The 27,353-nt window shown below is 45.7% G+C and overlaps 1 protein-coding gene across 7 annotated transcripts in view; it reads left to right on the forward strand.

Moving 5' to 3' along the window:
- Positions 1-27,353, forward strand: part of yaf2 (YY1 associated factor 2) — a 235,898-nt gene that overhangs the window by 107,765 nt on the left and 100,780 nt on the right. For 5 of the 7 annotated variants that reach the window (XM_038781223.1, XM_038781218.1, XM_038781220.1 and 2 more), the window contains 2 exons: positions 3,598-3,681; positions 4,937-5,032. In XM_038781223.1, coding sequence (XP_038637151.1) covers positions 3,598-3,681; positions 4,937-5,032 — 180 coding nt within the window. The remainder of the gene's footprint in view (positions 1-3,597; positions 3,682-4,936; positions 5,033-27,353) is intronic. The other 2 variants (XM_038781222.1, XM_038781224.1) reach the window with 1 other exon arrangement.

Below are 27,353 nucleotides of genomic sequence, written 5' to 3' on the forward strand. Positions count from 1 at the left end.
TGTAATTTCTGGCAGTTTCTTCTCTTCCCTGCCACCATGTTACATTTTAAGTCTTACTTAAAACAACAATAATTTGTGGGTGTGATTTACCGTCTGCATACGACCGGAATCGGGGCAGGACGTGGCTGGTAGACCCCGGGTGACTCTCTCCAGGGATTCCTGGTGGTTGTAACGCCTCGTAAGATCTAACCAGATCTGGGCTCCACCCACAATGGGCAGAGCCCAGACTCGCACTGTGCATTTAAAAACGCACTTAGTCGTGCTGACGTCAGATCGAATGGCCACCCTACATCTACCGGCCTCTCTGAGGAGACTTCAACCGGGCACCATTCAGCATTGAGGACCATGCGGAACAGCACTTGGAGGGGGAGTGGTATCTCTCAGGCTATCAGAAGTTCCAGGCGGTTGGTCTTTGGGCAGGGTGGCATTCTGGCACTGATGGTGTCACCTGGGCACTTTGACACTGCCAGCCTGGCACTCTGGCAATGTCACCTGGCACCCTGACAGTGCCCCCAGATTGGCACTGCCAGGAGAGCAGGGGCACTGCCAGGGTGCCAGGCTTGCATTTTGCCTATGCCCGGGATCGGGCACAGGGGTGCCCTGCCCCTGTGATGTGGTGTGTGGGCGAAGGGGGCCCTAAGGACCCGCTTATAGTTGGGTGATCCTTGGGCACCCAAAATGGCGTCTCGTTCTCTTCCTGCACTGATGAGCTGCACTCGTCACTAGGGCCTGAAATAGCAATAGAGTGCCTATCTACCAGGGTCATACCTGGCACTACAGGCACCGGGAACGACCCCGCAAATCCGGCCCAGAACGGACTCTAATTTTTTTTCTTTGGTTAGATCGTGCCCAGTGTCTATCTTGTATTAAACCTGATTTCCTGGATTTACACAAGGTGCTCCAGAAAGATGGATACGAATTTGGAATTCGTATCCATCTGATTAGGAATCAGTGAAGGTCAATGAACACCGGACAATGGATGGACAGGACTTGGTGCAAGTTAGGATATGGGGCACACTTGTCTTTAACCAAATCAGTCATAAATTGAGAATATCATTCTGTTTCCATTATCCCAAATGCAAACCCGCAGTGCACTGCTGGCCTCTACACCATTAAAGAATCCGGATTTTGGTGTTTCATAGTAGTGAGGGAGAAAAACAACTTGGAGCAGGAGATTAAGGGAAAAGAGGGAGATAATGAGGGGCAAGAGAGCAAGGAATTGAGACTAACAGAATGAATGAGGTAATGTGGAGGAGTGTGAGATGAAGGGGGATTGGTATGGAGGATTGTGAAAGGAAGGGGAATTGGTTGAAGTTGGGTTGGGGTTGGTGATTGGCGGGACGAGTGTCAGAGGAGCATTAATATCCAAAGTGATTTAAAGAAAATAGTTTGAAACCAGTTTATCAGAAGTCAATTGGCAGCACTAAATACTGGTGTGTACCATGTTAAAACGTGTGGCACCTTCTTGAGGTGGAATGTTTTTTCCTTGATCTTGATTTTTGAAAGCTTGATGGTATTTGGATGTTATGGATGAAGAAAAGGGACATGGTCGTGCAATGCTTAAGCAGACTGCCACTTTGTCACAGGGATTTGGATTTAAATCTAATCAGAGCAATGGGGTCAAAGTGAACTTGAATTATATTTGCCAGTTTGTGGTATGTATTGCTTATACTTTAGTAAACATGTTATTGGGAGAAGCAAATACATTCTCAGCCATACAGCAGGAGATTCTCTTTTGAAGTTGGGTTTGAACTAGTTTGTCAGAAAAGAATAAATGGAAGCTTTGACTACCTAGTTTTGATGGATTCTGTTGCTGAGCATTAGAAAGCTGTTGAGGTGATGTTTCCCAGAGTTGACTTTCTTCATCTTTAATGAGTATGTTTTCAAAGAGAAGTCACTGGAGATGCGGAAAGACATTGGACTTGTGCTTTCTCTCATGATTGTTTAAATGCAAGTAGGTTTTGGCAGTTAATGGAAACTAGATTAAAATGAAGAAGGGATAAAGTGGGACTTCAATTCGTGCATTATTTATGGAGATAGCTAAGATGCAAAGGAATAAATACACTGGAGCTCCTCATACTGCAAAAATATTTTTTTTTGTCTGTGCAAAATATGTTTTATGAAAATTCTAATAATATTTATAGAAAAAAGAACAGATTTGAAAATGAAAAGAATGAAATGAAAATCGCTTATTGTCACAAGTAAGCTTCAAATGAAGTTACTGTGAAAAGCCCCTAGTCGCCACATTCCGGCGCCTGTTTGGGGAGGCTGGTACGGGAATTGAACCATGCTGCTGGCCTGCCTTGGTCTGCTTTAAAAGCCAGCTCTTTAGCCCTGTGCTAAACCAGCCTTTGCTTTGATACTGTGAATGTTACAAAAATCAAATCACCAACTTCCCCCTGTCTGCAAAGTATTTTTAGAAGTGGGGAGTGTGAAGTGTTCACGACTTGTAGCATCAACCATTGTTCTTCTTTATTGTCTTTTCCTCTTGCTGTTTTAAAAACAGTAAGTGTTCAATCAATGTTTGATTCGAACTTGATACACACTGTGTGTGTGAATAAATATTTCCTGATATCACTTCTAAATGATCTGTCTCTAATTTTAAGTTTAGGTTCCATTGCTCTGTGCGCCAGCAAACAAAGAAAATAGATTTTCTCCATCTACTTTGTTAAATACTTTCTTCATGTTAAACACCTCTATCAGATCATCTCTTCAATACTCCAGGAATTCTAAGTAACCTGTCCTTAGCGTTTCACTCTGGTGAATCCATGATGCTTCCCTTCCAAGGCCCAGATATCCTCCCTGAGGTCTAGTGCCCAGAACTGAAGATCAGTTGGAGCCCCACCAAGTTCAGCTAACCAGGGCCACAACTGGGGGCTTATCTGGCCTGCATAACTATAACTCCCTATAGGGCATTTACACATTGAGTTGAAGAGCCATTTCTGGATCTGATTATGTGTATATAGATATGTAGTTTCATTAATATTTCCATTCTGAGAACTATATTATATATGTCAAAACTTGCATTTGACTATAGTACTGAGATATTGTATCAAATGTGTTACATTAGCCATTTTGAGATGTTTCCATTCTTGCACGCAAAATTAATTTGCGAGACTCAGCAGGATTTACTTAAATTATTTGTGTTCCATAGATAAAATCTCCAATTCGTGCTTTAAAATAATCGGAGACCATTACATTAATGGTAATATAGTGCAGTGAGCAACTGAGCAGAAATTTTGCACAAAATGCATTCAACACAACAAGAATCTGTTTGTTTCTTTCATTTAAGTTAATCATAAGCTTTCTAGTGCAGCAGTTTTATATACTAAAAGAAAAAAAGTCATCTGTAAATTGAATGCTTATTGAATCCCTTTATTCAATCACTGTCGCTATGGAGACAGACCCAAGTTGCAACACATCAGATTTCGGGCATGATCCATCATGTTCCTAGTTAGGATCTTAGTTTATTCTTTGTATGTTGAATTTTGATGAGTGGCTTCACAGTTCTGGCGGAAGTCAGTTATGGGCCAGCAAATACAATACGGCAATCAAATACTTCTCTCTGTCTCATTGCTTGCACCCTTTCTCCATTAGCCCGTCCCAAGGAAAGCCACCGGTCAGCATCACCACTTCGAAAAGCCACCCGGGACGACCTACAAGATCCAACCCAAGCAGCATGTGAGTATTTGACATACCAGGACAAGCATGCACTCTTCAGTGCACTGGAAGGACTCCGGCTGCTCCTTCCATTAACGTGTCTGAACCAGTTACTGTAAACCATTTCAGCCTCAATCTATTGCTTTCTTATTTTATTTCTTTAACTGCTTGCAGAGTTAACAGTTCAATGAAAAGATTTTATCAGAGGAAGGAGGTTATTGTGTAGCTATTGTGCTCCAGGTAGACCTCAGTGTTTTTAAATTGTGGAAATGCTTTCAACTGACACTTTAAAATTGTACATGTATTTTGACAGTGTTTTGAAAACTTTGACAATTGAACAGGAAGATTTACCATCACCAAATATTTGGGTTGTCCGAGGTGTAATAAAGAGTAGTTGACTTTATAAACAAAATTGCCAAGTGTAAATGTTCAGCCATGAAAGTTGAATCTAAAATGTCTATGCGTTGTGCATAATTTTATGGCAGACCACATCATCTCATAAAGACGAGTGAAACAAATGTTTTTCCAGACTACAGAGAATGCTGGTAACACTCACCGGGGTCTGACAGCACCTGAGAGGAGAGAAAGTCAATGACCTTTCACCATAACAGAAAAATTTCAAAGATTGACAGTTTTTGTAAACGAGAGCTGGATATTCTGGAACACTTTAAACTTCCTGTGGATATAATCTTTGTTTTTATGTCTGTCCTTTTATTGCCTGCTTTTGCCTTGCTCAATGATCAACCCTTATCTTTTAATTATTCCTGCCCTCTACCATATTACACACCACTCCATTTTGTTCTTTTGCTTCCTCCCCTACTCATTCCCAGTTTGTTATTACTTAAAAACTGTTCATCGCCAAAATCTCTTGGTTCTAATGAAAGGCATCAACCTGAAACATTAATTTGGTTTCTCTTTCCGTCAGATGATGCCTGACCCCCTGAGTGTTTCAACACTTCCTTTTTTTTTGTTCAGATTACCAACATCTGCAACATTTTGTTTTTGTACATCCTAATTATTTCTATTTGTAAAAGTGGAGCAAGATGTTTGCTGGTTTCATTGTCCCACCAGTGGCCCTACTCTGAAAGCCCTCTCTATGGCATTTGGCTACCAAATTATAAATAAATTGTTGGTAAATTTCAAACCAGATTCATAGCTTGGCAGTTAGCCTTGCGATCCAGGATAGCATATTTGCCAGTTGGAGATTGGTGGGTTGAAATGAAAGATTGTTTCACTTTGCTTTCAATTGAGGTTTTCCCTGTTTCTTTCTGGAAAGTTGCAGCAGTGTGACTGTTGGAGCTGATGTTAAGGAGAGAAGCATTAGATGGAACAGCTTCAAACAACACAGAGGTGAAGGCAGTTTCATCACACGGTGAGCCTTCAGTTTTAAAATCGAGACAGGACCAATGGGATGTGCCCCCCAGAAGGGTTCCGGCAACAGAAAGTTAGAGCAGTTACATCTTCTTTCAGTATTTGCAAAATGGCTACTAATAAGAATTGAGATATGATGGTGCTTTGTAATGAAATGAGGAAACCAGATGAAGTGTTTGAACTAAGAGATGATGACGGCAACTAAATTGTCACTGTGCCCTGAAGTTCAAACTCATTAACAAGACCATGTTCCTTTACAGCTCTGACAACATCTACTGTCCATTCCCTTCCTCCCCATGTTTTCTCATATTACTTTTCTAATGTAATGGGGTAAGGGATAGCCAGGCATTGAATGACATTCACATAAGCGTATCTACTTCGCCATCAATAACTCAAGACTTTATTCGCAAAGCACTGAAAGGGTATAATTGTTACACGATCAAAGCTAACCTATTAATTGTGCAAACAGAGTTCCATAAATAAGCCACCAGTTTGTGCTGTTTGATTGATGAAAGATCTTGTTCTAGTCCAGCAATTGTTCTCTTTTTATTTTGCCCTCTCTTTTTGCACATCATCAAAGTCTGACTTGGTCATTTTGTTACCACATAATTTGATATGCTTTCCTCTCCTACGTACGGTGAGGGGTTGGGGTGGGGGGGGGGGTCTTTCTGGAAGTATTTAGAATGTTCATTGAGGATAAGCATACATAGATTTGTTATTGGTTGGAGCAAAAGCAAAGCAGATGAAATATTATCACTTATTATGATGTTTATGTACCTCTCGTGGATTGTGGTGGTGACGTGGCATTGTTGTGTAGTTGTGTGATGATGTGCCTGAAATCAAAGTTCTAAACCGGGGGAAGGCCGATATTAATAGGATCAGATATGATTTGGACAGAATTGCCTGGGAACAGACACTTTTATATGGGACCGTGGGACGCATTCAAGAAGGAAATCGGGAGAGTACAGGACCAACATGTTCCAATAAAGGAAAGTGATGGGACCAGTAAATCCAGTGAACCCTGTATATCGAGGGATTATACAGTATTGGATAAAGAGAAGCAGAGAGGTTTACAGCAGATATCAAGGGCTCAAAACAGCACAAACCCTGGAGGAGAATAGAATGTGAAAGAGAGAACTCACGGAGGAAATTCGGACATGAAAGTATACTGGCAGATAAAATAAAGGAAAATCCGAGTACATGGAGTGTAAAAGGATAACTAGAGAAGTGCCCATTACAATGGTAATTTGTGTGTGGAGCCGGAGGACGTAAGTAGGGTTCTAAATGAATACTTTGTGTCGATGCTCACTCGTGAGAGGCATGGTGTGGATATACAAAGAAGGAGAAGGACTGTGATAAAATTAAAGAAGTTAACAGACAGAGAGGAGGTTCTGAGTGGTCTGGACAGTTTAAAAGTAGATAAATCTCCAGGGCTGATGGAATGTATCCCAGACCACTCTGAAGCAAGGGAGAAAATAGCAGGGGAGCTAGCAATAGTTTTCAATTCCTCTCTGGTAACAGGAGAGGTTCTGGAGGACTGGAGGATAGCCAATATGGTACCATTATTCAAGGGCTATATATTCCCCATACTGTTATCCTGAACACCACCCCCTGACAACTGTAGTTTCCTCAATTCCAAACCTACAACAGATACAAACTACAACATATCTCCAACAAACCTCTCCCAATTGTGCCCGGTAAAATCTCAATCAAATCCATTTAATCATGTGCATGCTCCTTGACAAAAGCCTCTGCCTCCTCGGATGTATTGAAAAATTATCTTTCAACCGAAAAGTAACTTTTAGACTCACTGGGTACAACACTCCAAACCTGACTTCACTCATGAATAGCGCTGACTTTGCATTATTAAAAGCCGGTTTGAATTACCAAAATCCTCAGGAATTTAAGGACATAAGAACTAGGAGCAGGAGAAGGCCATCTTGCCACTTGAGCCTGGTCCGCCATTCAATGAGATCATGGCGGGTTCTATAAATATCTTATGTGCGATCTTCTCCTACCTGTCACCACCAGACATCCCGTGCTTTCCCTGGTTTATGTCTGTCACTCTTCTTGAAAAGTGGAACCATATTAACTGTCCTCCAATCCCCTGGTTGTTCCACTGTGGCCAGAGTAGAACTTTAAATTTGCGTCAGAGGCCTTGTAATTTCATTCCTTGCCTCCCACAGCAGTCTGCGATACAACTCATCTGGACCCAGGGATTTGTCCATTTTTAAGCCTGCCAAAACCTCCTTGTTCCTTTTGTCAAATTGTTCAACAACCCTTCTCCCCCAATTCTATAGGTGCATCTTCCTTCTCCAAAGTGAAGAGGTGAAGTACTCGTTTGGCACCCTACCAATGTCTTCTGGCTCAAGCACATATTGCCCCCTTGGTCCCTAATGGGTCCTTCTCTTACCTTGGGTACTCTTCCCCTCACTATGCCTATAGATATATTGGGAGTCTCTCTGATCCTACCTACCTCCTAATTGCTTTCTTAAGTTTCCCCTTGCATTTTCTATACTCCACCAGGACCTCTGCTGATTTGCTCCCTTTAAACCTACTGAAAGCCTCTCTTTTCTTTCTTATCCAGTCCTGAATATTCCCTAAACGTACAGGATTCTCTGGGCTTTTAATCCTACATTTCACCCTCAAGGGAACATATTGGTTGGGACTATACCGTCTCCATTTCCTTTTTGAAAGCTTCTCTGCTGCTAATTTTTCCACAAGAAACTGTTTGCAGTCTACCGTGGCCAAATCCTGCTTTATTCTACAAATACCTACCTTCCTCCTCTATCTGCCCTTCTGCCCTCACCCTCCCCCCTCCTCACCCTCCCCCCTCCTCACCCTCCCCCATCTTTTGCAGACCTTATTTCTCCTTTCCCATAAATTTAAATCATAATGTGTTGTGGTCTCTATCACTAAAATGTTCCCCCACTGCCACCTAAAACATCTGTCCGGCTCCGCTCCCCAGAATTAGATCCAACACTGTGCCGCCCCTTGTTGGACCATCCACATATTGACATAAAAAGCTCTCCTGAATACATTTCAAGAAATCTACCCCCTCTATACCCTTTACACTCTGACTATCTCAATTAATGTCAGGAAAACTGAAATCCTCTAATATAATTACCATATTATTAGTTTATACGCTACAGGGAATTATCAGTGTTTTTCAAACTTTTTTCCCCGGGGACCCATTTTTACCAACCGGCCAACCTTCGCGACCCACGCCGGCCAACCTTCGCGACCCACGCCGGCCAACCTTCGCGACCCACGCCAGCCAACCTTCGCGGCCCACGCCGGCCGACCTGCGCGACCCACCTTTTTTTTTTTACCTTGTTTGTTGCTTATAAAAACGGAGAAAATGGTTTTGGGTCTCTTTGGCCCCTCAAAATTGAAATAAAAAGGCTGCATCCTTATAAAAAAGATGCAGCCGCACTGCGCATGCATGCCCGATGATTAGTGCGCATGCGCAGTGCGGCCAAATTTTTTCAAATCTGGTCCTGGCTATTTTGAAGGCCACTCGCAGCCGGCATTATTAACAGCCGGCTGCTTCACGCGGATTTGCGCACTCGGGAGCGCCACGACGGACGGCTCCGCGACCCTCCCGACACCCGCCCGCGACCAGTCGCGGCCCTGAGTTTGACAATGCCTGGTTTACATTACCAACAGCACAATAGCAGTAGGGACCAGGATTCGATTCCCAGCTTGGGTCACGATCTGTGTGGTGTCTGCATGTTCTCCCCATGTCCGCATGGGTTTCCTCGTGGTGCTCCGATTTCCTCCCACAAGTCCTAAAAGATGTACTTGTTAGGTGAATTGGACATTCTGATTTCTCCTTCATTGTACCCGAACAGGCGCCATAGTGTGGCAACTAGGGGATTTTCACAGTAACTTCATTGCAGTGTTAATGTAGGCCTACTTGTGACACTCAAAAAGATTATTATTATCTGCTCCTCTATTGCCTGCTGACTGTTTGGGGGCCTTTAATACATTTCCAGCAATATGACTGCCCCCTTTTTTTAAATTCTGTACTATACCCACAAAGCCTCATTTGATAACCCTTCCAAATATTGTCCCTCCTTCCTGCAGTAGCTGACTCCTTAATTAAAAATGCAGCACCACCTCCTCTTTCACCCCCCTGTCTTGCCTGAAGATCCTACACCTTGGAATGTTGAGTGGACAGTTCTGCCCCTCCTTCAATCCTGTCTCTATGATGGCAACAATTTCACATGTCAATCCACACACCTTAATTTATCAGCCTTACACGCAATACTCATAACATTAAAGCAGAGGCCATCCAGTCTCCCCATACTCCCTTGGAACTCAACATGATTGAGGAGCAGCTATTAAGGACTTCACCTGTGTATGCAGAGGTTTTGTTGCATTTGAAGAACTAAAGCTGTGTAGTGTACCAAAACAAAGCACTGATTAAGTATCCTATTGCCTATTTAGTTAGGAACACCTTATCAATTAGGGTGTTGCCTTGTGGGATTATTTGAAACTGATTGGCAAACCCCAGCTCCAAATCAACATGTCCATGAATAAGGCAAGTTATACACATTACCAACAGTAATCAGGAACATTACAGACTCTGTTTAGTTATCAGATTTATCAAGTGTGCCACCTGGGAGTTCAGTTAGTTCCAGACTTCGATCAACAAGTATATCAACTTCGAGCCACTCCAACCCATGAGGGCTCACTTAACATCTGCCTCCCCCATCCCCTCTGAAAGATAGCCATCAGTTCACAACAGGATCTTTTAAGGGGACCTGTGGAAATGGTTGTTAAGACATATGGAAAAGCTACTTACAAATGAAGGGCCTATTATGTTTCTAAATCAGATCCATTCAATTGCAGAAATGTCAGAGGCTGATTTGGTGGGGCCTATCATACTTGTACAATCAATTATATTCCTGTTTTAAAAATAAATTTAGAGTACCCAATTAATTTTTCCAATTAAAGGGCAATTTAGTGTAGCCAATCAACCTAACCTGCACATCTTTTGGTTGTGGGGCGAAACCCATGCAAACACTGGAAGAATGTGCAAACTCCACACGGACAGTGATCTAGGGCCGGGACCTCGGCACCGTAGGGCAGCAGTGCTAACCACTGCGCCAACATGCCGCCTTCAATCAATTATATTCCTGTTTGCTGAACCCCACAATATTTGTTGAGATAGCTCTGTTGGTGTAACTCCAGAGACATCTGACAGAATAGGTATGAGTTGTCACCGAAATACAGACTTGTTTAAAGATTTAATTATGTGCCTGCCTCATGGACTTGGCCCAGTTACATTGACTGTTGCTTCCATATAAGTCAATTAAATGAACTTCTGCAAATTTGGTTAAATGGAAATCATTTGTTCACATCGGTGTTGGTGTGTTAGCTTTGTATTTTGTCACTGAGATCAGTCCCCCTGTATATTTACAGCTTTTCTATAAGACCTTGTTTGTGATATCCACAAAATTGCAGCAGTTACATTTTGTCCTGACCACTAATCTGACTTTATAGTCCATGCAAAATAATTACTAGGAAACTTGGTATAATTTTATATAGTTTAACTTTTTCTGCACTTTCTGCTCACCCAAGTGAGCAACGTTAGAACTGGGAATCTATGCATTTTCTTTGTCTATTGTCTGTATCCATTCTATGTTCCAAATGGGCTGGATTTGATGCTGGGTGAAGCTCTTCACACCATTGTGTTGGAACATCAAACCACAGAAATGCACCTTGCAACACTTGAGCATGACATTTCCATTTCCCAAACCAGCCACTCTGGCCTCTGTTCGTGAGGTTGCCAATTTGTGCACGGGTAACTTTGGCACTACCTACCTTCACTCCCATGGAACGCAGGCCATCACAGACTGGTCATCAGTACCAAACGACATTTGTTTAACTGCTGTGCAACCCAATATTTTTTAAGACAAAACTTTGCTAAGTATATTGAGGTAGTGTTTAGGCAGCATGCGCCCAGGTCTCAGCGGTACAGCTTGATAGCACTCTGCAAGAATTGTTTATCAGCCGCCTTGAGTGACTTCTATTTGAGGGAAATAATATAAAGTGGATGCCAGACAGTTCCTCACAATGGCAATTCCTGGAGTTTAGGATTTGACCTTGTCTGGCTATTGGATCAGAGTCTCATTACTCTACCAGGCTGTGTGCTGACTCTAAGACTCCATACAATTCTTGCGAGATCTGCAAACTCAGTTTTGCTGCCCAATATAAACTCTGCTTCTTCTATGTTGTAACTGAACTCCTGAAAAAGTTCCACGACATAAAACCCAATTTTGTTCTGCAGTTTCCATTTTTATGCCCAACAGAGGGGAAGAAAATTATTTATTTGTACAATCTCACTAGGCATTGTTTTGTGCATCCAATTGTTGGCGATACAATTTCTGCCTCAACCTGAAAGATAGGAGGCAGAGAATGAGATGTAGATTATGTGCATCTATTGCACACTGTCTCTCACTTATCATAGAATCTCTACAGTGCGGAAGGAGGTCATTCGTCCCATCGAGTCTACATCGACCCTCCAAAAGAGCACACTATCCAGGCCCTTTTATTTCCATGTAGCAGTTTTATTTTCACAAGCATTTTTCCTACCTATCTACATCTTATGTCAAAAGAATAACGAACAGAGTGTGGGACTAAAAGGCCATTGCACTGTCTAAAAACCACCTAGCTACAGCCTCCTTAAGGGCTCGAGTCCTGAGTCCTTCTTTCAGATTATTAGTCAGTCACAGTGATGGCAGCAAGAAGTATCTGATTCATTTCTAATTATGCTCATGCTTTCTACAGTGCATAGCTAACAGTGGATTTTTTTTCAAGATTACTATAGTTTAAAGCACACTGGTTATCTGAAATCTATCACTTCTTAATCTGAGTGGGTCTATTGTCATGATATTTAAGTCTTCTCAAATCACTGCTGTGAAAACTGACCTGTCTCACGAGGGCTTATTTTTGTTTTGTCCTCTGGACTATTTCCAGCCTTAGAAGTCAAGTCCCTGTAGTTGCTCACTAACTAGGTTTTGAAGATCTCTTTTTGTGTGGCTGCTGGGCTGGCACACTTTCATTAAAAAACAGAAATATTTGTGAAATTCAATATTTGATTAAAAACATAGATTCAAAGGCAGGGTGGTTTCCTCATAAGATGCAAGTACTAGAACATAGAACATAGAACAGTACAGCACAGAACAGGCCCTTCGGCCCTCAATGTTGTGCCGAGCCATGATCACCCTACTCAAACCCACATATTCACCCTATACCCGTAACCCAACAACCCCCCCCCCTTAACCTTACATTTTTATTAGGACACTAAGGGCAATTTAGCATGGCCAATCCACCTAACCCGCACATCTTTGGACTGTGGGAGGAAACCGGAGCACCCGGAGGAAACCCACGCACACAGGGGGAGGACGTGCAGACTCCACACAGGCAGTGACCCAGCCGGGAATCGAACCTGGGACCCTGGAGCTGTGAAGCATTTATGCTAACCACCATGCTACCCTGCTGCCCTACTAAATGGCTTATATCCCAACTATTTTGCTGCCAAGTTCAAAAATATGCCTTTACACATTGATGGCAGCACATTGAAATTAATGATAAGTTACTGCTGTCTCCAGCAACCATTGATCGAGCTGGATTTCACTGGACCTTCAGAGACCATGGACGTTGCAGGCTTGTACATTGATTAAGAATCGGTGTGGTTTCCAAAAAAAAGAATGCACGCATTAGTCTTTCAGTCATTCCGGTGGTAGAGTCTGTGTGACAGCACAAAGCAGGTCGGTCCCACAGCACTAACCGCCTTCATATTAGAAAACCATACCTACTACTTTGCATGCTTACAGGCTCGGAGGAGTCCATTCATCCATTCACCATACGCCTTATTTAATGGACAAATTTCAGATTTACAGAGAATGGACCCCTCATCTTGTTATTAGCGCTACTTGCTTTTGATTTAGCTATAATTTCTATGCATCAGCTATGGCTCAGCATTCACGCATTCATGTCCAAGACAATTTGTAGGTTCAAGTCCCACTTTAGTCTGACGCATATATAATTTATACTGATATTCCACTGCTGCACTGTTGGAGGCAGTGTTTTTCAGATAAGACATCAAAGCAACTGACGTCATGTCTGCTATTTTGGGTGAAAGGAGAAGATATTATTATCTTATTTGAAGAAGTGTATGGGACTTTCCACAGGTGTTCTCAGTCAAAACTGCGAAAACATTACCTGATTATTTGTCATATTGGTCGTTGCTGTGTGAAATTTGCAACTACTTTTCTCTACATTGCAACAGTGATTACCTTCAAAAGTACTTAACTGACTATGAAGTGCTTTGAGATATCCGAAGGCTGCCAAATGTGCTATAAAAATGCAAATTCTTCTTGCGAAACTTCACTGTACGCAAATAGACTGCTGCATTGGTTGACCGAACAGCAACGTCAAACCTGCAAAGAAATTCATTGTGAAGTGTCGTGGAATTTCTGAGGCTTTGGAAAGTATGTAAATGCAAGTTTTTTTCTTTTATGGAAAATGAAGAGTTGAAGAGCGGGCGGTACGATAGCAAAGTGATTGGCATAGTTGCTTCACAGCTCCAGGGTCCCAGGTTTGATTCCCAGCTTGGGTCACTGTCTGCGCGGAGTCTGCAAGTTCTCCCCGTGTCTGTGTGGGTTTCTGCCGGGTGCTCCGGTTTCCTCCCACAGTCCAAAGATGTGCAGGTTAGGTGGATTGGCCACACTAAATTGCCCTTAGGTTAGGTGGGGTTACTGGGTTACGGGGACAGGGTGGAGGTGTGGGCTTAAGTAGGGTGCTCTTTCCAAGAGCCGGTGCAGGCTCGATGGGCCACATGGCCTCCTTCTGAACTGTAAACTCTATGATCTATGAAATATATTCGATCTACTCTCCATAGCAATCATCTATTTTATGCCAACAGCCTCTTGTCAGCAGATGTAACAAAGCTCACTTCCAGCTCCATGCAGGGTTTTCCTATCACTTAAAAACATTATCGAGGGTGGCACTGGGGCGCAGTGGTTAGCACTGTTGCCTCATGGTGCTGAGGACCCGAGTTCTATCCCAGCCCCAGGTCACTGTCCGTGTGAAATTTGCTTATTCTCCCCGTGGCTGCGTGGGCCTCACCCTCACAACCCCAAAAGATGTGCAGGGTAGGTGAATTGGCCGTGCTAAATTGCCCCCTTAATTGGAAAATAAAAAATTGGATACTCTAAATTTATTTTTCAAAATTAAGAGTACTTTTGACTCATTCTCAGGAATTCCATTGGCACATTATAATCAACTCCTGTTCTCCATATTATTATCAGGAGTAGAACATAATCGTGGACTGGGGAAATCCTTGTGTTGTGTCCACTTGGACCTATGGAGCAAAACTAAGTCCTAAAGTTGTGGATTTGTGTCCTTCTCTACATTGGCTGTGCCAGGACAGAGAATTTTAATTGCACAAGTGAATCAAGAAATTTTCCTTGACTCGTGCCGTTTGAGCCAATGATGTGAGAATATTTTGGAATGAGTATGTTGATATATGTTTTGATATCAATACGCACATAAACATGGCGATGATGTTTCTGCTTTTATCACTTGGAGTTTAAATTCAAATTGCAATGATTTATGTACATCTTTAAATATTACCCCTGCTCTTTACCCACCAACTGCTTCTTCCTTTGCAATTCCTGGTCACGTTTTGGCAGTGAAAGCAAAAACCTTTATGAATCAAAATGGTTTTTTAAAAAAATATATTTTTGACTGCAAAGGTAGATAACTCCCCACTGAGGCCTGAGGCCCTAACGGCACCTGTCCCACACTGATCTTCAGCCAGTGATTCTGCTATTTAATTCTTATTTCTTTTGGAGCAGCAACTGGCCAAAACCAGGCACCATTTTATACAACATCTGTCTCTGCAACATAACAGCAAAGGTATTTTGGCTCATTCAGTCTTTTTTTCCCTGATGGCTTCAGGTTATGGGCAGTATTAAAGCCTGGAAATTCTGTTGTTGATCCATTTTGTCTATGGTGATCATTTTTTAATTGAACATTCACAGATCCTTGTGGAGCAATGGTTTGATAAGCTTTTGCGATTTATCCTCGGGCAACTTTTTGTCTTTTTTTAAAAAATTAGTTTTCTCTTTTGTGTGTTCCCTTCATCCATTATTAGCATACAGTCTCTCAGGTGGCCTCTGCTAACTTATCCCAGTGTCTGTTCTTCACGAGTCAGGCCAAGCAATGAGTTTCAGCCAATTGATGGAGCTGAGAGACATAGACCATATTTTGGGGAACGGTCACTCAAAAAAGCTTCTCTACATTTGTTGAAACATTGGACAACTGTTGTCTTTCCAGAGATACCCTGACTTATCCTTTAGCAAGGTTTGAAAAATATCTCTGAGGTAAATGATATGCCAGATGGACTTGTCCACAGTTGACCCAAATATTGCCAACTCGTCCTTCAAGGGGCATCACAGCTAAGCCCAAAACTCTCATAAGGTGGACGAGTTAATTTGGCACATTAACAATTAGCTGCAATATATTTGCAGGTTTTGGTGCAAGGCAAATCAAGGCATTCTTGGATGGAAGATATTTGCCAGTTTTATCAACAAACACAGCAGAATCTTTTATGTGACTGTCTAGAATTTGTGTTGGTATCTTTGGTCTGGAGAGGGAAATGTCAGCCCACTTCTAGTTCCACATGTGACCCTGTTGGATGCGTGGGAACCTGTGGTGAGGCAGCAAGCTGTATGATCAGAGGGTTCTTGTTCTTGATTGCCTTTTTACATATTTCTAATAAGAGTAAAAGTGGCCTGAAAAGCCTTGATTCCCTCTGTGCTATAGAATCCGAATATGTATAATGGTTTATAATGCATAATATAAGTCAGAAAAAGTGAATTAAATTTTATTTTATGTATTAATTTCCAAATATTGGTTTAATGCTGAATCACTATATTTAGAACTCATAATAGGAAGGTCAGTGATAGAACTAGTGAAATGAGTCACAAAAATACAGTGGTGCATGGGAAGTATTATAATTATTGCATGTTTTTTTTTCAAACAGTTGAGATGATGAAGCATGTAAGTTTGGGAAAGTATTATAATTATTGCATGTTTTCTTTTCAAACAGTTGAGATGATGAAGTACGTAAGTTTGGGGTTTTCACCAACTTGCTCACTGTGGAATCAGATGCAGGTTTACTGAAAGCATGTACAAGAGCAGATATGTACAGTTTAATTTGACTTCTCTTTTCTTTCTTGGCCTAGAATTGAACAACTTTGACTGCATTTTCAATTATATAGGCCGTACAACCGAATTATGTAGAGTTACGTACATAGAATTACAGATATGTGGAACTTAGAGCACAGAAACAGGATACTGAGCCCAGCAGGTCTGAATTGCTATCTCATAGATTCCCTACGGTGCAGAAAGAGGCCATTCGTCCCATCAGGTCATCACTGTCCCCCTGAAAGGCAACCCTACCTTGGCCCATCCCCCACTCTATCCCCGTAACTCCGCTTAATCTTCACATCTTTGGACGTTAAGGAGCAATTTAGCATGGTCAGTCCACCTAACCTGCAAATATTTTGACTGTGAGAGGAAACTGGAGCACCCGGAGGAAACGCGCAAGCCCCACTCCCCTCTCATTGGGGGAGCTCATATTCCTTAAGTAACTTGGGGTAACCAATTGGCCCCAGCCAATAGGATCCGGGCAGGTTATAAAAGAACCAAAATTTTAAAGTTGCAATCGTTAATTTGTGCAGTTTCCAAGCTTAGTAACATAAAGGCAGTGGTATGCTTCCCAATGCTCCAGAACTTGCCTGGAGTGGCAGTTCACAGTCAGATTGTCGCTCCACACCTCTTTAATTTCACCGCACATTTCTCACCCAGACCTCTGATCTGGGCCTGATGAGAAATATGCAGTGCAGCAGCTCCAGAGTCCTTCAATGCAGGGCAGCAGCACAGGGAAGTGAAGACACACCCCTTTTTCTACAGCACTAGCTGGTGTGGGGGTTAGTCAGGTGGTCGTGGGAGGGGGCCTCGGTTAACTTAGTTTTGGGAGTAGTGAGGGGGTTGGTGGCCGAGAGGTCAGTGCCAAAGTTACCCAGGAGTTAGAATATGTTTTAATCCTTCTAACTTTTCCTGGGTAACTTTTCTGCTAAGCGAGTTGGAACCATCCAAAGTCTCTGATTTAAATTGGAGTTTCAGATGGTTCCAGGTGCAAGATAATTGCCCAACAACGTTTAAACTTGCAGGGAATTCCTATGCACCCTTTTTTTATTTTAAGAAAGGGAATTTGTCGATGGTTTTTGATTCTGTTGTTAAATCTATGCCAGGCATTGTTTGATTCAGTACTAGATTTGCATATAAAGAGTCAACTGGGACACTGGGATATTAGCACACCCCTCCCCAGTGCTCAATATTTTACACTGATTCTCGGCCCATCAATAACTCAAATTTAACATTACAAACCATAACAGGGCACACACCTAATCTCTGTAGCCTCCTCCAACCATAACAGAGTCCAAGAACTCTGCATTCCTCCAACACCGATCTTTTGTATCACCCCCACTTCTTTCGCCTTGCTGTTAGTGGCTCTGCCTTCAGCTGTCTAGGCCTTAAACTATGGAATTCCCTTTCTAAATCCCACCACCTGTTTCTCCTCCTCTTTTAGCTCGAGGACAATTTCTGCCTGACTTGATCACACTCCTGTGAAACACCTCAGGACATTTTGCCACATTAAAGACACTTCATGAAGTCAATATGTTGTTGAAAAACCTTTCAACAGTGACATTTGTCTTAAACACCAAGTTAGTAAAAAAACTTTCAAGTTTCTTTTTTTATCACTGATCAATTCAAAGTGCAGTGACGGAAGAAAATCCATCTTCATCCCCTATTAATATTCCAGACCAGACCCAGTCAGTGGCTAGGATACTGGACCTAAACCCCAGTATTTTAATTTATTTTGTAAGATTGTGCGGAAAGAATACTTCGCTCCAGGAGTGAATGCACGAATAAAATAGAGATTTGGTATTTGTAAAACAAAACTTTATTATTAACACAATATTAAACTCTTTAATCTCACACCCAAAAATAGCTTGTGATTACCCCTTAAACAATACTACTAAATACAGTAACTACAATGCTCTTAATTACTATCTTCAACTTTTTTTCGGCTTCCCCTTGCCCTCAGGAAAATCTGCACTGCTTTAAATGCTATTAATCTTTTTAACTTCTCCATTGTGAGAGCAAAATACCTTACTTGTGGCTTCCATATTAGCCAGACCAGAACTCAACTCAAAATCTTTCTCAAAATGTCTAAATACCTTAGCTCCACCCAGCAATGACACAACCCCCCCCCCCCTCCCCCGTTCCTCCCCAAGCTGAAAACAATTTTATTCCCCAGGATCAAAACACATTAACTCCCCCAGGACTCCCTCTAGTCAAACAACAGTGCATTAGCCCAGGCTTTTACGATGGTCAATTTCACCTCTGGCTAATAAAAGCTTTCTGGTCTTGTAAAACCAGATTATTTTTAAAGACATGACTACTGCAGTCAAACACACTCTAACCCAAGCATTTAACTCTTAAGTTGTCAAATATTTATAATCCAATATATCTAAAACCCTGCATTCGTCACACACCTTCGGTGGTATTGAATTTCTCTTTAAAAATGTTCATCCTTCAAAAATGCAGTTTTTGTATCGATCGGCATATTCCTAAGCAATACGTGACTGAGACCTGAGAAAATGTTCAAGATCACTTTTCTTTCATTGGGGAAGTCCGTTCTGGCATCTTAATCACCAAGTCTCTCTTTGAAATCCTGAGCCATGCATTCTAGATGGGGAGAATGTGCAGACTCTGCACAGACAGTGACGCAAGCGGGAATCGAACCTGGGACACTGGTACTGAAAAACAACAGTGCTAACCACTGTGCTACCATGCCGCCCATATATATATATATATATATATATATGCCAATTGCTTACTTTCACCGCACACCTGATCTTGTTTTAATTCGGAAGTGACAATGCCATATCTTGTTTTTTCTACGGTATGGACGTAACCAATCTCAATTCCATTTCTACTTCAATTTTCGGAAGTTCAGATTCGGAGAACATAGGTGGAAAATCATACCTTATCAGCCATTCTTCTTAAAAGCAACTCGGCTTGTAGCCTTCTGTCTGTCAAATAAATCTTTGTTTCTAAGCTCTTAGGCAACCATCCTCTGTTACTATGTTAACTGGATCTAAGCCAGCTGGTGAAGTATGAAATAAAACATAAATCTCCTCTTTAATAGTAGGTTTATTGACAGAATGCAGCCTGACATTTCTCTTCCCCTTAACCAGTACCCCAGTACCTTAGCTGACTTTTTATGTGATCCCAATCCTTAATCAAACAATGTCCATCACCTACATATCTTGAAAAAGATACAGTGATCAAAAAATAATTGACAAAAGAGAACAGGACTCGGTACAAGTCAGGATACAACAGCAGTGTTAGGGATGACATTTTCTCACCTTGAGTATTGGAACCAAAACATTATTGTCACCTGGAAAAACAGGACAGATTGTTTTCCAACACTATGTACTTCATGCAATATTGTTAAACCTTTTTATTTGAGAAAGGGGTGGCATATTCTAACTTATTACACCATGGCTTCATACAACTTTGATTTTAGGAAATCAGACATATTACCTATTTTATAGCACTTCAAGTTTATCAAGGCCTACCATGGATGATTGAGTCATTGCTTGCTCCTGCCCCCACCTCCAGTCTGTTGTTGCTGTAGGGGATCCAACTGATTATGCATTCCAGGCAGAAATTCTTGTACCTTTGTGAAATCAAGTAATCTTGCTTCCAGTTTCCAGCAGAGCTCTATCCCCTAGAGCCACAACAGGTTCAGGAAGGCACAAGGAGGTTGCCACGGTAACTTGGGGGCTGGAAAGAGATCCCCAATTGGGACACCAGCAGGGAGTGGAGAAGAATGCCAGCTTTTTAAGTGTAGGAAAGAGGAAAGGGATGACATGCCAATTTAAATTCTGGAGGTGAGAGAAGAGTGTTCGTGACACCTGAGAAAAGTGGGAGGGAAAGATGCCTGGTAGAGGGGCAGCAGGGTAGCATGGTGGTTAGCATAAATGCTTCACAGCTCCAGGGTCCCAGGTTCGATTCCCGGCTGGGTCACTGTCTGTGTGGAGTCTGCACGTCCTCCCCCTGTGTGCGTGGGTTTCCTCCGGGTGCTCCGGTTTCCTCCCACAGTCCAAAGATGTGCGGGTTAGGTGGATTGGCTATGTTAAATTGCCCGTAGTGTTCTAATAAAAGTAAGGTTAAGGGGGGGGGGGGTTGTTGGGTTACGGGTATAGGGTGGATACGTGGGTTTGAGTAGGGTGATCATGGCTCGGCACAACATTGAGGGCCGAAGGGCCTGTTCTGTGCTGTACTGTTCTATAGTTGGGAGGAGAAAATGATGTCAGTATCCACGGTCTTGAGGAGTCTGTGTGATAACTAAGGTTCGGGCCACTGTAAATTGGAATGGGACGAAAATGCTTCTGTCACTGGTGACCAGGTCAATAGCCCGAAACGTCTGGATAGTCATACACCCCAAGATCCACTGCAGATGCCTTTGGAATTTCTGACACACTGACTGACAGCACAGGAATTTCCCAGAAGGGTTGGACTTATGATGGACAATTCTCCTGAATCTGGAACCCTTGAAAATTGTTTCCAACTGTGAGGTAGAGTCAGAGACTTCAGAGGGTCCTGACTTACTTTTCTGGATAGGTATGAAATGTTAGATACAAAAAAATATTTCCAACTTCTGGGTAACTGATTCTGACCCCCACACTGCACCTCTAACCCGATCCTCCGATCCCCCCCACCCCCCGAATGCATCCCACTCCGCCAACAGCCCCCCGAACCGACGACCTCCAGCAACATACCCCACAGATCACCTGACTATCCCCTCACGCCTGACTTCCCACTGACCACGCGACTACCCCTAACCATCTGTCTACTCTCCCGACCCACACAAATCCTTCACCCACTCTTGCCTCCCACCCATGCACTTTTTTTTAAAAAATAATTTTAATTCAAATTTTCACAAAATATCAATAGAAAATACAAAAAGAAAAGAGGAAACAAACCCCCCCCCCCCATATATACAAAAAAGAAATACATTAACACCCGTCATCAACAATCAACAAGTATACACACCCCTTCAACACAAAAGAAAGAGACAAACCCCCGCCCCACCCCCGGGTTGCTGCTGCTGCTGCTGGCCTTTTTCTAACGTTCTGCCAGGAAATCTAGGAATAGTTGCCACCTCTTGAAGAACCCCTGCACCGATCCCCTTAGGGCAAATTTCACCCTCTCCAATTTAATGAACCCCGCCATATCGTTGATCCAGGCCTCCACGCCCGGGGGCCGCGCATCCTTCCACTGAAGAAGAATCCTCCACTGGGCTACCAGGGACGCAAAGGCCAGAATACCGGCCTCTTTCACCTCCTGCACTCCCGGCTCCTCTGCAACCCCAAATATTGCGAGCCCCCAGCCCGGTTTGACCCTGGATCCTACCACCCTCGACACGGTCCTTGCTACGCCTTTCCAAAATTCCTCCAGCGCTGGGCATGCCCAGAACATATGGGCATGATTTACTGGGCTTCCTGAGCACCTAATACACCTGTCCTCACTCCCAAAAAACCGGCTCATCCTTGTCCCGGTCATGTGAGCCCTATGCAGCACCTTAAATTGTATGAGGCTGAGCCTAGCACAAGAAGAGGAGGAGTTCACCCTCCCCAGGGCGTCCGCCCACGTCCGCTCCTCGATCTCCTCACCCAGCTCCTCCTCCCACCTACCCTTCAGCTCCTCCACCAAGGCCTCGGCCTCCTCCTGCATCACTTGGTACATTGCCGAGATCCTCCCCTCTCCAACCCACACCCCCGAGAGCACCCTGTCCTGGACCCCGCGAGGCGGCAACAGTGGGAACTCCGCCACTTGCCACCTGACAAACGCCCTTACCTGCATATATCTGAAGGTGTTCCCCGGGGGGAGCCCGAACTTCTCCTCCAACTCACCCAGGCTCGCGAACTTCCCATCACAAACAGGTCCCCCATCTTCCTAATACCTGCCCTGTGCCAACTCAGGAACCCGCCGTCAATTCTCCCCGGGACAAACTGGTGGTTTCCCCCATATCGGGGACCCCACCAAGGCCCCCATCTCCCCCCCTGTGACGTCTCTATTGCCCCCACATTTTGAGGGTAGTCGCCACCACCGGGCTCGTGGTATACCTCGTTGGAGAGAGTGGCAGCGGCACCGTCACCAGCGCCTCCAGGCTCGTGCGCACACAGGATGCCACCACCATCCTCTTCCATGCTTCCCCTTCCCCCTCCATCACCCACTTGCGCACCATCGCTGCATTGGCAGTCCCAGAATACCCACAGAGGTTGGGCAGCGCCAGCCCCCAATCCCTACCCCGCTCCAGGAACACCCTTCTCACCCTCGGGGTCTCCTGCGCCCACGCAAACCCCATAATGCTCCTATTAAACCGTCTGAAGAAGGCCTTCGGGATAAGGATGGGGAGGCACTGGAACAGGAACAGAAATCTTGGGAGCACCGTCATCTTGACTGACTGCACCCTACCCGTCAAAGACAGCGGCTGCATGTCCCACCTCTTAAACTCCTCCTCCATTTGCTCCACCAGCCTCGTGAGGTTAAGCTTATGCAAGGCCCCCCAGCTCCTGGCCACATGGACCCCCAAGTACCTGAAGCTCCTCTCCGCCCTTTTTAATGGGAGCTTACCAATCCCCCCCTCCTGATCCCCTGGGTGAACAACGAACAGCTCGTTCTTCCCCATGTTGAGTTTGTACCCTGAGAAACCCCAAACTCACCTGAGAATCCTCATTACCTCCGGCATCCCCCCCACCGTGTCTGCCACATACAACAACAAGTCATCCGCATAGAGCGACACTCGGTGTTCCTCCCCACCTCGCACCAGCCCCCTCCCTCAACTCCATGGCCAGGGGTTCAATTGCCAGCGCAAAAAGCAGGGGGGACAAGGGACACTCCTGCCTCGTCCCTCGGTATAGCCAAAAATACTCCGACCCCCTCCTATTCGTGGCCACACTTGCCACCGGGGCCTCATATAACAGCCTCACCCACCTGACAAACCCTTCCCCAAACCCAAACCTTTTCAGCACCTCCCACAAGTACCCCCACTCTACACTATCGAAGGCTTTCTCCGCGTCCATCGCCACCACTATCTCCGCCTCCCCTTCTACCGCCGGCATTATTATAACATTCAAAAGCCTCCGTATGTTAGTATTCAACTGCCTCCCTTTCACGAACCCCGTTTGATCCTCGTGAATAACCTGCGGCACACAGTCCTCTATCCTCGTGGCTAAAATCTTCGGCAACAACTTGGCGTCTACATTTAAGAGTGAGATCGGCCTGCATGACCCACACTGCAGGGGATCCTTGTCCCGCTTAAGGATCAAGGAAATCAGGCCCGAGACATCGTCGGAGGCAAAGCCCCTCCTTCCCTTGCCTCATTGAACGTCCTAATCAACAGAGGGCCCAGCAGGTCTGCATACGTCTTATAGAATTCGACCGGGAATCCATCCGGCCCCGGTGCCTTCCCCGGCTGCATGCTCCCTATCCCTTTGACCAACTCCTCCAGCCGAACCGGCGCCCCCAGCCCCTCCACCTGTCCGTCCTCCACTTTCGGGAATCTCAGCCGGTCCAGAAAACGCCCCATTCCCTCTCTTCTCCCCCCCCCCCCCCCCCCCCCCCCCCCCCCTCCAGTGGGGGTTCGGATAGATACAGTTCCTCATAGAAGTCCCTCCCAGACCGTCCCCACTCGGACCTCCCCATTGTCATTGACCTCCAGGTACCTCTCAATATATCCTCGGACCCGCCCGCCCACCTCCTCGTCCGCCAGCAACCCCACCTCTAAGCGCCAAAGCGGACGCTGGTCTCTGTCCTCCCCCAGCTCGAGGTCCACCCAATGCGGGGCATGGTCCGAAATGGCTATCGCCGAGTACTCAGTATCCTCCACTCTTGCAATCAGCGCCCTACTCATAACACAAAAATCAATCCGGGAATAGGCCTTATGCACATGGGAGAAGAATGAAAAATTCTCTGGCCCTCGGTCTCGCAAACCTCCATGGGTCAACCCCTCCCATCTGGTCCATAAACCCCCTCAGCACCTTAGCCGCTGCTGGCCTCCTATCCATCCTGGATCTGGATCGATCCAGTGCCGGATCCAGCACTGTGTTGAAATCGCCCCCATTATCAGGCCCCCCGTCTCCAAGTCTAGAATCCGGCCCAACGTGCGCCGCATGAAACCCGCATCGTCCCAATTCGGGGCGTATACATTGACCAGCACCACCCGCTCCCCCTGCAGCTTGCCACTTACCATCACATACCTCCCGCCACTGTCTGCCACAACGTTCGACGCCTCGAACAACACCCTCTTCCCCACCAGGGTCGCCACCCCCCGATTCTTTGCATCCAGCCCCGAATGAAACACCTGGCCTACCCATCCCTTCCGCAATCTAACCTGATCCGCCATCTTCAGGTGCGTCTCCTGAAGCATGACCACATCCGCCTTCAGCCCCTTCAGGTGCGCAAACACGCGGGCCTGTTTGACCGGCCCATTCAGTCCCCTTACATTCCAGGTTATCAGCCGGATCAGGGGGCTACCTACCCCCTCCCCCGCCGACTAGCCATTACCCTTCCTCAGCCTGCCATGTGCCCCCCCCCCCCCCGCTCGGCCCGTTCCCCATGGCGGCAGACCCCCATCCCAACCCCCTCTACCTGCTCCAGCTCCCTCTTGGCCATTACAGCAGCAACCCAGTGCCCTACCCCACTCCCCCAGCTGGGACCCCCCCTAGCTGCATTGCTCCCTCCATTGCACTCTCTAAGTCAGCTGACTCCTGCTGACCCCGCCCACTCCCGCCACTCCTTCGACCCCTCCCAGCGTGGGGCTTCCCCTCCTCCCCATTGCCCACCAGCAGGTTCTCGTCCTCCCCCTACCGCTCAGCGCGGGAAAAAGCCCGTCCTTCCCAGCTCCGGCCCCGCCCCCTTCAGCCCTCAGCGCGGGAGGAAGCCCGCGCTTTCCACCTGCCCGACCCCGCCTCTGACACCGTTCCCTTTACCGACCCGGTCTCCTCACGGGGCCCCAACCCCCCTTCCCGCCATCAACCCCCCACACAGCAGGTCTGCCCCCCTCCCAGAGCCCATCCAACAGACCCAAGCAAAAACAGTGCCCCACCCACCCTAAAAGCAACAAAGAACCAACAATAAACAGAGAACCCCCCCCTCAAAATGTAACACAGCTACACACAAACCCCCGTACCCAACCCTCAGTTTGAGTCCAATTTTTCGGCCTGTACGAAGGCCCACGCCTCCTCTGGGGACTCAAAGTAAAAGTGTCGGTCCTTGTAGGTGACCCACCGGCTGCAGCATGCCGAACTTCACTCCCTTCCTGGGGGCCTTCGTCCGGTTGTACCCAGCCCTCTTCTTTGCCACCTCCGCACTCCAGTCCTGGTAGATCCGTACCTCCGCATTCTCCCACCTGCTGCTCCGCTCCTTTTTGGCCCACCTGAGCACACACTCCCGGTCAGCAAACCGGTGGAACCGCGCCAGCACCGCCCGTGGTGGCTCATTAGGATTGGGCCTTCTCGCCAATACTCTGTGTGCCCCCTCCAGCTCCAGGGGCCCCTGGAAGGACCCAGCTCCCATCAGCGAATTTAGCATGATGACCACATAGGCCCCCACGTCCGACCCCTCCAGCCCCTCCGGAAGGCTCAGGAACCGCAGATGTTTCCGCCTCGAACAGTTCTCCATCTCCTCGAACCTCTCCTGCCATTTTTTATGGAGCGCCTCGTGCGCCTCCACCTTCACCGCGAGGCCTAAGATCTCGTCCTCGTTTTCGGAGACTTTTTGTCGGACCTCTAGGATCGCCGCACCCTGGACCGTCTGGGTCTCCAGCAGCTTATCAATTGAAGTCTTCATCGGCTCCAGCAGCTCCGCTTTAAGCTCCCTGAAGCAGTGCTGAAGAGCCTCCTGCTGCTCCTGTGCCTAGGTCTCTGCCCGCCGCCATCTTGTGCTTCGTCCCTTGCACCTGCTTTGGCTTTGCTACCACTCTTTTACTCGCCCCACTCCTGGTCCAGGCCATACACTGCTGGGGAAATGTTGCTGACTCCTTCCCACGTCGGGAAACATCGGAAAAGTACCGCTGGGGGCCCTAAAAAGAACCCAAAAGTCCGTTCCTAGCGGGAGCTGCCGAACGTGCGACTTAGCTCCGCATAGCCGCAACCGGAAGTCCCACCCATGCACTTGCCACCCTACCCCATTATCCATCTAACTGCCACCCTCCCCTTCACCCACTCGCATGCCTCCCTGTCCCCCACCCACTTCTCTGCCACCCTAACCCCTCACCCACCTGTCTTTTAACCCCTCACCCACTTAATGTTCACACTTAATCTTCTCTTTATAGCTTCTTAAAGTGGATTTGTGAAATTTAAAGCCCACACTTAATGAAATAGAGCAGCCAATGCTGTAAAAAGGGGGCAGGGCTTCCATCATGATTCTCTCCACTGCTGTCTGTGAGCATTTCTGAAGGACCCACCATCAGAAAATGGGCCCAATGAAAGGTAAGTGCATAATTCTTTTTGTCTGATCTGGGTGGGAAATAATGATTTTGCTGCAAAAGAGAATCTCTGGGCCCTATATCCTCTTGAAGCTAGCTCCATAGCATTAAGAAAAAATTCCTGCAAAATCAGTTGCAATGGACTGGACACTATCTGGGTAGCTGACCATGCCTTGTTTAAACCTCTGGACTGCCAGCTCAACCAAACCATTTGAGGATGGATGGTATGGAGCGGTTCGTACATGTTTCACCCCCGTTGGTACAAATAAACACCTGTAATTCCTCACTGGTAAAGAGGTTCCATTGTCTGTAACAAGCACCTCTGCAATCCCATGTGTGCAGAATGATTGATGCAATTTTTCCGCGGTGATTCGTAAGGTGGTGGAAGACATTTGGTGCAAGTCCATCCACTTTGAGTGAGCATCTAAGAGGAGTAGAAACATTGCCCCTATAAAGGTCCCGGCAAAATCAGCATGCGAGGATACCCAGGGGCATCCTGGCCATTCCCAAGTATGGAGTGAGCTGGCGGAGGCTGTCCCTGGAAAGCTGGACATTACAGTACAATTTGCTCAATGTCACTGCCGAGTCCTGGCCACCACACGTAGCTCCTTGCAAGCATTTTCATCTTGGAAACACCCTGATGTCCGTTGTGCAATTTTTGCAAGATTATGCG

The sequence above is a fragment of the Scyliorhinus canicula genome, chromosome 20, assembly GCF_902713615.1.
Source record: "Scyliorhinus canicula chromosome 20, sScyCan1.1, whole genome shotgun sequence".
Taxonomy (NCBI): Eukaryota; Metazoa; Chordata; class Chondrichthyes; order Carcharhiniformes; family Scyliorhinidae; genus Scyliorhinus; species Scyliorhinus canicula.